Source organism: Erigeron canadensis, chromosome 2, assembly GCF_010389155.1.
Source record: "Erigeron canadensis isolate Cc75 chromosome 2, C_canadensis_v1, whole genome shotgun sequence".
In the NCBI taxonomy this organism is placed as follows: Eukaryota; Viridiplantae; Streptophyta; class Magnoliopsida; order Asterales; family Asteraceae; genus Erigeron; species Erigeron canadensis.
This window is the reverse complement of record NC_057762.1, coordinates 46526736-46538412: the sequence shown is the minus strand read 5'-3', so window position 1 is coordinate 46538412 and position 11677 is coordinate 46526736. Positions and strand designations below refer to the sequence as shown.

The following is an 11677-nucleotide window of genomic DNA, read 5'->3' as shown; positions in this document are numbered from 1 at the left end:
ACGTCCTTAGAAATAAAAAAATAAATATCTTGATTGAAAAATAAGGATAAATTGGATACTTTTCATGCCATTTATTCATTCTAAAATATATATTGTATTTTTTAGTGATTGTTATCAATGGAAAAAAAATGATATAATTTAAAATGATTTTTTAATTATTTTTATTCTAAATAACTTCCTCTCATATTTAAAATGATTTGAAATAAATTAAATTTTTTCTATTCTTACCTCATCATTCTCTATTTATCCATTTTAAAAAACATAATAAAAAACACAGTGTAAAACTTAAAACTCTTTGGATATGTGTTGGACCTGTTGGTATCATAGTTACCAAAACCGAAAGAGAAAAATAAATAGAAAAAAGTGAATGATAAAACAAATAAGGTAGGTCGGTTATAATTCATTGCATACACACACATGACACTTTGTAACAAATCGCAACTTTATTTATCAAACAAAACCACTCCCTTAAATTAATTTGTTATTGTATCCATCTATCTCTATTGCTGCTATTCGAACCCACTCTCCCCTTGTTGTTCTTCTGTTTTATTATCAAGGATTTTTATTATCAAAATATCAACCTCTCTTTTTAATTATTTCATCACCAAGATCGTATATTTCCTTCTAGATTTCTCTAAGGTTCGTCATCAATTCTTTTATTTTGTATTCCTGGTTAATTTATTATCTTAATAATTATGTCATATAGAATTCTGGGTTTTTAGGGTTTTGGTTGTGTAATTATTCCTTTTTAATATCTATGTTCTTTGTTAATATAAATTTATTTGCTTTTTGACAGAAATCATTTTTCTCGATTGATCCTTGTTTTCATTATCAACTTTTAAGGACTTAAATTTTAATACTTGATTAAAAAATTAATACTTGTTACTGTTTTGTTTTTATTGCTGTTTTGTAAAAGCATTGTGTTTGCTTCTTTAAAGCAGAAATTTTCTTGTACGTTATCTTTTTTTTTTTATTTCTCTATATTCACACTACAGTATATTAGATTATCCGTGTTTAAAGAACATAAACCGGCTTTAGCGTAATTGTTAGGAAATGTATAGTTCGAATATGGCAACTTGTATGGATGCCACATCAGCAAAAGTACAACTTATTTCATGTTTTGGAATGTATGCAACTTTAGTCCAAAGTGTTTTGCCCGATTTAGAATGATTTTTTTTTGTTGTGTATATCAAACTTTAAGAATTATGCAAGGGATATTTGTAGAGTTTGACATTCATGTTACTTATTGTGTTTCTGCTACAGATATCATGGCAACAGCAACTATGGCCTATGCAGCTGGTGCTGCTGCTCTATTATATTATACGTTAAATAAGAAGATACAAACGTCTCCTACTACAGCCGAAGATGATGAAGAAAGTGATAGCCTTGTGCAAAGTCACGGTCCTGCAGGAGTTGAACGTGTTTCTCATAGACTAATTCAAGCTCCTGCTACATGGTTGGAAACTATTTCAACTTTGTCAGAGACATTACGGTTTACGTATTCGGAGACTTTGGGGAAGTGGCCTATTGGAGATTTGGCTTTTGGGATCAGTTATTTGTTAAAAAGACAGGTTAGCATGTGATCATTTGCTACTCATGTGTGTTAATTTTGCATTCAAGTTGTTATCTGATTTAATTTTTGTACTTAGTAAAGAACCTACTGCTTTGGCCTTTTTGATATCTGTATGTCTGTAACTCGTCGGTACCAATTACATGTAAGCTAACATTGCTGTTGTGCATTTTCTTTTAATAAAACGATTCAAGAGATTGTAGTCACTTGAAAACACTGGGTGACTTTTAAGCCGTTAATACTCTTCTCTCATTAGTTGAGCTTTCTAGTTACCGGTTGTATCAGTTCGGAAAAAACTGTATTAGATTGACCTAACTTACATATATATGTCGAATTTGCCCCCTTGACATTGATTATTACAATTATCCACCCTTGTAATTCCGTTGCGATTGAAATAGATGGATGATTGCAACATGAAATAATCTTGGAAATAGGTTTTCGTGAATCTGGTGCTAATCTAGTTTCTTGTGGAAAGCACTCCAGTATATATAGGATAGAAAGTGATGCCTTGCTGGTATAGATAAGCAAGCATCTGTCTTGAATTTACAATCATGTGTTGATACTTCTCTAGCTTAATTGGCAGATCGTTTTCCCCATATTACATATAGAGATGACTGTGATCTTGATTTCACTGTGGTTCAATTTTGGGCAACTAGTAATTAAGTATTTTAAATCCTCTATAAGCAAAATGTTTTCTTTTAGTACAACAATGACGATAAGTCTTAATTTCTGATAATGGTCAGCTTTTTATTTATTTATTATTATTATTATCAAACATATGCTAGTTCGTCACTGTCACGGTCTATTCCTTTGCAGGGGCATTTGCATGTTAGTAGTGTATTTGGTGGTGAAGAGAGCCTGCAGCTTACAGGACCTGAAATAGTTTTCGAGCTTAGATATCTGTTGGACTTGTTGACTCTTTGCTGGCATTTTTCAAAAAAAACATTTCCTGTGTTTTTAGAGGAGACAGGCTTCTTACCAGAACACGTTCTTATTCAGGAACCCAAAGCTGGAGTAAGTTTTGTCTGCCCACCAGAATTTAATAACTAATTTCTGTAATAAGTTTTGTAGGTAACATTTTAATGAAAGTGACATATATCTGACCTTAAATTAGTTTTATTTCTTTCTGCTTGCAGATTTTAAAGCCAGCTTTTACAATCTTAGTCAACCACAAAACAAAAACCTTTCTTCTATTGATTCGTGGAACTCACAGCATCAAGGATACTCTAACAGCTGCTACTGGAGCAGTAGTACCATTTCATCATACAGTCGTCCATGAGGGAGGTGTTAGTGATGTAATTTTAGGCTATGCTCACTGTGGAATGGTTGCAGCTGCTCGATGGATTGCAAAGCTTGCAACACCTCTTCTACTTAAAGCATTTGAAGAGCATCCTGATTATAAACTTCAGGTATTGACCGTAAGCTAGTATGGTAATCTTTTGTCATTTCATCTTTTGTACTATGAGATCTGATACATGATGTACAAGTCCTTAAAAATGTTCATATCTGATGCATGCAGATTGTTGGACACTCTTTGGGTGGTGGAACTGCTGCCATTCTAACTTATATGTTGCGGGAGCAGAAAGAACTATCTACAACCACTTGTGTTACTTTCGCTCCAGGTTTAAGATCTTTTATTTGCTTATGATATGATGTCCCAGTCTTCCCATATGTAATGTCTTTTGGGCTCGTAATAGTTGTTTCTCCACATTTGTTGGTTCTTGAGAATTGTATATAATTAGAAATGGGAAAATGGGTGGGTCGGTGGGTTGCATGAATTAAAATGGGTCAGTTTGTCTTGGTTGATCTGCAACACCTCTCCTAGTTATCGTGTAGACAAGTAGGTGTTAAATATGATTGCAAAAACTATATCATTACCTGTAATAGTAGTCTATTTTCTGAATAAAATGATTCAAGAGGTTTTTTACTTTTACATTTTGGGTTTTTAGCTAGCTGGCTTATGTATGCATTTATATCCCAACAGCTCTCTGTTTGTTTACTTGGTTTTTTTAACATAAAAAACAGTATTTCAGAATGAAACATGGCACATATCAGGCAAGTCAGATCTAAATTAAATGGGTTGAATTATCATTGCTAAATGCCACTATGTATATGATTAGGTGCTTGTATGACGTGGGAGTTGGCAGACTCGGGTAATGAGTTTATTACATCTGTTATAAATGGAGCTGATCTGGTCCCTACGTTTTCAGCTGCTTCAGTGGACGATTTACGTGCAGAGGTGACGTTGAGCGTTTTGAGTGCTAAAAATTGTACATTTTGGGTTCCTTTTCTATGGGCGTAATGGTGAGGATATTATTGTTTGTATAGGTTACAGCATCGGCTTGGCTAAATGATCTCAGGACTCAGATTGAGCACACCAGAATCCTTAGAACTGTATATCGATCTGCATCCGCACTGGGTTCTCGACTTCCATCAATTGCAAGTGCTAAAGCAAAGGTTGCTGGAGCTGGTCAAATTCTTCGTCCTGTTTCCAGTGGTACACAGGTGAGTCCTCATTCTGTTTCTACTTATAGTGTTTGGTAAAACATGTCGAGTTTGGTTGATACAAACACTTCTCATTTATGGTTTAGATCTTTTATAGATAATAACTATATAGTGCGATGACTATGTTTATATAAGTTCTATTGTTTCATGATCATATATTTAAGAAATAATATGTTGTAGTGTAAGCATTGGAAGCAAACTTTGTTTAACATATAATCCTTTCCGCTTGTTTTTATTATTTAACCCGCTACCCGAATTAACTTGTTCACAAGTAAAGGGTCTGAAGCTTCCCGCTTTAGTAGGCATTTGAGAATATGCTGAAGTTGTATATGATGGTGATTGTAGGTTGTGATGAGGAGAGCTCAAAGCATGGCTCAAGCTGCGTGGTCACGCCCTTCTATAGATATATCATCGTGGGCATGCATGGGGCCCCGACGCCGAACTGTTGTTGCAAGTGCCAATTCTACACAACCATCTTCTTCTAACTCGGAAAACCAAAGCATTTCGACAGCTCTTGAACTCCCTGTAGATTCATCAGACGAAGCAAGTGTATGGCATTCTAATGATGAAGAGGTTGATGCTGACGTGCCAAGTACTCATGAAGATAGAATGACCGAATACGAATTATGGGAAAAACTAGAACGGAAGCTATATGACCAAAGTGAAGGCGACGAGGCTGATGTGGCAAAGGAAATGAGGGAAGAAGAGGAGGCTGCTATTGCAGAGGGTCGTAAGAGCCCGTTGGAAAACAATGAACCTGAAAAATCGAAAGAGGCACATAGATTTTTTCCAGCAGGCAAGATTATGCATATAGTTACAATCCCACAAGTTGTAGTAGAGAGTGAAACCGATGATGAGACATCTTCAAGTGATACAGATAACGACCAGGATCAGGTGGTAGAAGACCAAGTAGCATTGTTTCTAACCCCACGATCGTTGTACAGTAAAATTAGATTATCACACAGTATGATAGCCGATCACTTTATGCCTGTTTATAGACGCCAGATTGAAAAATTGATTCATGAACTAGGGAAAGAAGAGACATCATTACAAAGTCCTAGTACCCCTAAAAAAGTCGACCTAGTGTTGTAGCATGCATAATTGTGGTCAAACTGTTGGGAGTCTTGTTGTACATAGACATTGAGACATACCAACTCATAATGTTTTCACATCTGCAGACAGTGACAGATGTGTCCTGTTTGTTGTGTTTATAGTGGAACCAAAGTTTTGTTTCTTGATCCATCTCATTCAGAAGTCAAAATTACGGAGTACATTTCTTAGTCAAGTATACACGTATCAGATTTAAGTTAGATTAAAGTCTCATGTATACATGAAAAAGTTAGATTAAAGTCTCAAAGTTTCCACATTTATCCAAAGTAATTTTTTATGACATAATTTCCAGTAACCAATTTTTTTTCTTTAGTCAACATATAACAAAGTTAATGACATCGTTAAAGTTTATGTTTTTTTCCGGTTTATTATTGGTAAAATCAGATTTTATTATATTAAGACCTCTTTTTGATATATTAGAGGACTGCCAACGATGCATTGTAGCCGCATCCTTACTGCGTCGTGGGAGGACGACGTTGGCACACTCAAGTCTTGGGTTCGTCATCCGTTTCTTCATCGTAGCTATGAAACATCCCATTTTTTTAACTCATCAAAGGCTCTACAATTCTTGAACTTCAATTTCAGCAATCTAAACTTGATAATCTCCAATATCTTATCTCTAATCTATTCCTTAGGCTAGTCTATACTATCTTATAATAATTATCATTTTCTCTCTCATAAAGTGTTAGATGCAAAATTACCACTTTACCCTTGATAAATTAATTTACATCATCAATTCTTTATCTTTTAAAAGGGTAATGATCAATCCTCCTAATTGGTTAGCCTAAAAATCCTCCTAATTAATAGGATCGTGACATGTGGAAAATCAGGGGGTGAGATTAGGAAAGAGAATTAGTGGATTACTTGTGTTAACAAGTGGATATATTAAGAGGATTTTTAGGAGGATTGATTAGGAGGATTTATCATTTTCCCTTTTAAAATATCTCCAAAACCCCTTTACATCAATTACATTAAATCAGTTACTTACACCACCACCAACAGTTCATCGCCACCGCAACCGCCGTCACCACCACCAGTCGTCATCACCACCAAACAGCCGCCACATCGCGCGGGTACAATACTAGTTATCTTTATCAAAAAAGCCTCTTATTTCTTTCTTTCCTTCCATACCCAGTAAACACTTGCAGCCATAGCAATCCTTCAATTGACCACCTGTTTTTTGAGTGTGATTATTCAAGATGGATCTGGCAGGAAGTGAAGGAAAAAATAGATGGGAATGGTATTCCGGATGAAATGGTCATCTGGCTTATAAAGTCTAAATGCCTAAAAACTGTATGAAACATTCGTAGCTACGAAACATTGCATAGCTTGCCTGTGTTGTTAGCATGATTATGGAAGGATTAAGAAGAATTTGCTTACTGCTAATTCCATGTTTCGGCGTGTTCCTATTGACAAGATTTATTCTTACTATATGTCTTTACTTGGCCAAAACAAGCAAACTCTAATGAAATTGTCTTTTTGAAAGCCACCATCCATAACTCTGGGATGGAAATAGCTTTCGATTATGGAACAGAAGTTGAACAAGTTGCCATTCCATATGATCTGAATCAAGCCAAGGCTGAGTATTTGGCGATTAATGGTTGCTAAGGTTTTGAGAATACTTGGGGGATACATTGTCACTGCAAAAGAGATTCAATACTGAGTTCAAGAAGCTTCAAACTAGTCTTGCAGCATTACTGAGTGCCAGATTTTCAGCTTGCAGAGGACCTTCGTGTTTTGATGGATACTTTCTGTTTCTCGGGGAATTATGAAGTTCACCTAAACCTTGACCGATGGTTGATTTTTAGTTTTCTACCGAAGAACTTAAAAGTCCTATCCTAAGTTCCTTCTAATGAGAGGGCCCATTGAGATCAGTGGTGAAGTCGGGGATGTTGACATCTTATTACTACATTCATGAGTAAAACTCATACTCTTTCTTTTTCTTTTCTAATTAGGAAAAAGTGTGAACTATTATCAATACCTTTTAAGTACTCGTAGTAGTTTCTAAAACTCATCTGATCCATTAGTTGTGTATATCAGAAGTTGGCCCATTTCTAAAGTGTTCAAAATGCTTTAGAAATATCTTAGCCAGTTATTTAATCTGTTTGTATTTCATGAAGTTCAGATGTATTCTTTCTTGCAACAATGAGAATTAAAATTCATATTGGTACCATAAATTTATGTACAAATAGACTGACTGACACGTCTAAACATGTTTTTGGGAACTACAGACACCATCATAGCTAACTGAATAAACATGCGGTATACATTATGTAACAGGAAATAGAACTTTTAACTCTTTACACCACTATTCACACATTTATGTACCTTTTACCATACTTCTAATCAGCTATATTGGTACATATGCTCATGTCAAAGGTTGATCAAAGGGCTCCTCCCCATTTTACGTGACATCGGAACAAATCAGCATCATCAATGACCGTTAGAGGATCCTTACATTTGGGATGTGTGATACCGTTTCCCTTTCCTTTCCCGTCTCTTTTTGGTATCGTTGCTTCAAGATGACACAACTGCGAATGCGCAGTTTCTTGATTGGTAAGCCTATAACCTGCAATGGCAATGACTGTAAAGTTTTGCAGTGTGAAAGTTTCAAGTAATGAAGACATGGCATGGCCTTTATGTCCTTCATCATATTCCACTTCTCCCACTTCTCCATTTGTGAGAACTTGAGTTTCTCCAACTTTGGGAATGCAATTATAGATGATGTTGATGCTTCTCCTATTCTTGGTTCAGTTTCTACTCCAAGAAACTCAGAACCCACATGTGTAAGAGCCTTAAAACCTTCAATATGGAGTATCTTGAGCGACGGCAGTTTCCCCAAAGGTGGCAAACCGATGCAATTAGCCCATTCCTGGAGCCGAAGTTTCTTTAGGTTGGTTAAGAAAGCTAGCCAACTGGGAAACCGTTCGCCACCATACTGATCTATATGTAAAGCAACCAAGTTTGTGTTCAGCTGGAGAACATCTATCACACCTGATGCTAATGAGCAGTTAATATGCAGATCAACAAGGTGTTCCTTCTTTTCTAGTTCGGCTTCCTTAGCCTCACTTACATTTGCCTGATTCAAGCCTGCTATTTCAAGACGACCTCGAAGATGATTCAAGTGTTTTAGATCACCAAGACTACACGATGCATCTTCCGTTCCTATTAGAAACTGGCTCAGTGTCCGAAGGGAGGTTAACTTTCCTACACCTTTTGGCAGAGTTACTAGCCTGTTTGCTTGATCAATATCAAGATGTCTCAGTTTCTCGAGCTTGCCTATGCTATGAGGTAGTTCTGTTAGATGATGACATGCAACAAGCTTTAAAGTTTGCAAATTTAGCAAGTTGCAAACTGTTTCGGGCAATATGGACAATGGGTTATAAGATAAGTTAAGGTAGCACAGGTTTTTCAACTTCTCTATATCATCTGGAATCGTTAAGAGCATATTACGACTCATATCTAATGTTTTTAGATACTTGAAGTGGTTGAAAATTTTTGGTGGAAGCGAAACACAGTCTTGATGAACAATAATCTGTGGACAATCATGGAAAGATTGGATTGAAAATGTGTAAAGTGCTTCTGGGCTTTTAGTAGGAATAGGAAATGTGCCCTCGTCTTCATGTGTGATGGTGAGATGATGGTACGTCCTCCTATCTTCTGCTTCATGGTGCGATCCCGTTACCAACAAACACTCGTTTTCCATCAGATAGCTGGCAACATCATGAACCATGTCGTGCATTTTAAAACTTACAACAGTGCCATCGTCCTTGCTTCTTTCTGGATCTTGGAAGAGAGACCGCCTAACCAAACTATTCAAGTACCTACGGCCTGTTAGTTCCACCTCACTGTTTCCATCTGAGCCGAGATAGCCTTGGGCCATCCAGATTTGAATCAAGTTAACCGCGTCTATTCTTGTATCTTTAGGAAAGTTAGCACAATAGCAAAAGCATCGTTTCATGGGCGATGGCAACGCGTAGTAGCTCAACAACAAAGGGTTAGAAACACGTGCTTCTGGCTCCTCCAACTGCCAAATGTTTTCATTTAAAACATGTTCCCACTCGTCTTTTGTGTCTTTTAAGACCATGAAACTCCCAACAGTCTCTGCAGCCAGAGGCAAACCCTTGCACTTATCTGATATCTTCCTCCCTATATCCTCTAAACTTTCTTTGAACTCGCTACTCTTTCCTGCGAATGCAAACCCTCTAAATATGGTCCAGGTGTTTTCATCAGATAACTTTCCCAAATGGTGCATAAATATGGCTGTTTCCGTTTGGTTCTCTTGTGAGGGAAGTGAAAACAATCTGATAGCATTGATCGTCTTTCCAACTCCCTCATTTCGGCTCGTGATCAAGATCTTGCTACCAGGTGCACCTCCATTAAGGGCAGCAAATAACGGCTTCCAAAAGTTAACATCTTCTTCCCATACATTATCTAGCACCAACAGGTACTTCTTTTGGTTTACAAAATCACGAACATTCTCAAGTGGCAATCCATTGGGCCCGACTCCTTCCACAATGGCCTTTGCAATTCTTGTTACATCAGAAGTTCGCCCCACAGGGACCCACTTTTTGATCTTAAAATGTGTTTGTACATCAACAGAGTTAAATATCAATTGAGCCAGAGTAGTCTTCCCAATGCCACCCATCCCCCAAATAAACACAATTGGGGGACTACTACTCTCCTCGTTTGTTAACAACTTGCTCAAAAGATGATCCTTTTCATCATCTCTTCCGATGACCGTTGACGGTTCAACGATACAACAAGTGGTTCCGTTTCCAAACCCTTCATCATCAACTGGGTCAGTAGGAGCAAACCCGAAAGCATTCTTTTGATTGTCAACGGAAACTAATGTTTGATTTATACGTCTAATTTTTTTAGCTAATTTTCTAAGGGGGGCAACTTGGTTAGATGAAACACAAGGAAAAACAAATGCTAAACATAACCTGGTGCGTAGATTAGACTTTGACGTGTTACCGTTGACTTCACGAGCAGCTATAGCCCAGTCAGTCAACGTGTCATCGATTTCGTATGACACGAGTTTAAGGTTTTTGACCCAGATTTTGACACTTGGATTCTGAATCTCCTTCATCTCTGCATCGATGATGATGGCTCGAATGGACTCGAGTGTGGTGATGAGGGTTTCAAAATCTTGTTGGACATTAATAAGTTGTGTGAACTCATGTTGAACATGTTGTATCAAGATGGAAGTAGCTTGAGTTATGAGTACTCTGATAAGATCGTCTGCCATTATTAATCAATGTAAACGTATAATTAAAATATGTTAATTAAGTTTGATATATGGCCGGCCGGTTGATATTCAGTTTGGATATACTTCTTACAATATTAACCGCGTGAACTATGTCACAAAAGAAATTTCAATATCTTTTCTTTTGTATTTACAAAATAGCTTCATGAGTGGCCCTTTCCAATGTGTATACCGACGACTACAATCCATTTTTATTACTACATGTCATTGGTGTTGCAAGAATAAATATATAAATATAAATCTATAAATCTATAACTCTTATAAAACAATAGTTAACCAAGCATTTTAAAGCCCTTTTGCAATCTAAAATTAATTTAAAAAATTGTCACATAAGATTTTATCCTATGTGTCAACTCCATATTTTACTTTAAATAAACTATATATTTATAAAACAAATGAACGTATATATGTTAAAGAAAATAAATAAATATATATATTGTAAGAATCTAAGATCTTCTCATTAGATAAAATGATATCTTCCATTTAGTTTAAAAAATCACGTCTATACCTAATGATATTTCATTATCTTTTTTATTCAACATTTATATGAAGTTCCTTTCGTTTTTTTTATGGTGATTATATGAAAGTTTGCTCAGACCGTTGGTTAGTTGGAACTCTTATCGCATTAATTATTAGTGGCAATATTTAAAGTTTATAAGTTTTTTTATCACCACTAAATTATATTCATCTTATATGAGTTAAGAGCTTTGTATAATATCATAACTTTCTGAAAGAGTTATGTTAATTCTTTCGTTCATATCACTATGAAAATTATGTACAATTTTTGGTTAATTCTTTTATCTTTTTTTGAATTTTATGATAATGGTTAATATAATCTCTTTTTTCTTTTGTTTTTTAACAATACAATTTTTCATTGTGATGATGAGAAAAATATTATGATGGTAGACGAAGAGTTAGTTCAAAACAAGTGTATATAACAATTAGTTTAATGATTGGATAATGATTACGTTATTGCTAATTTAATTAAGTGAAACTAAATAGATTGTTCATCCATATGTTTTTATTTACGATCATTATTGATCAATTCCATTAACTCATTTGTTCGCATATTATTAAGCGTTTCATTAAATTTTTTTTAAGCAAGTTTAACTCAAATCTCACTTTATTGAGCACCTTTTTAAAACAGCCGCACATCATGCGGGTAAAAAAATCCTAGTATATATATATATATATATATATAGGTTAGGGGTAGAATAAAATAA

The 11677-nt window shown here is 35.6% G+C and overlaps 2 protein-coding genes across 2 annotated transcripts; one reads left to right on the top strand and one right to left on the bottom strand.

The window, feature by feature from the left end:
• The first annotated feature begins 524 nt into the window (after positions 1 to 524).
• LOC122590220 lies at positions 525 to 5317 on the top strand. Its single transcript, XM_043762553.1, has 8 exons — positions 525 to 639; positions 1264 to 1571; positions 2387 to 2584; positions 2707 to 2979; positions 3090 to 3192; positions 3691 to 3809; positions 3899 to 4075; positions 4421 to 5317. Exons 2-8 carry the CDS (start codon positions 1269 to 1271, stop codon positions 5165 to 5167), a joined length of 1920 nt encoding a protein of 639 aa, XP_043618488.1. The 5' UTR covers positions 525 to 639; positions 1264 to 1268; the 3' UTR covers positions 5168 to 5317.
• Positions 5318 to 7277: 1960 nt separating this feature from the next.
• LOC122589018 (putative disease resistance protein RGA3) lies at positions 7278 to 10507 on the bottom strand. The gene has a single exon (XM_043761251.1). The coding sequence runs from the start codon at positions 10434 to 10436 to the stop codon at positions 7629 to 7631; it is 2808 nt and encodes a 935-aa protein (XP_043617186.1). The 5' UTR covers positions 10437 to 10507; the 3' UTR covers positions 7278 to 7628.
• Between the last annotated feature and the right edge of the window lie 1170 nt (positions 10508 to 11677).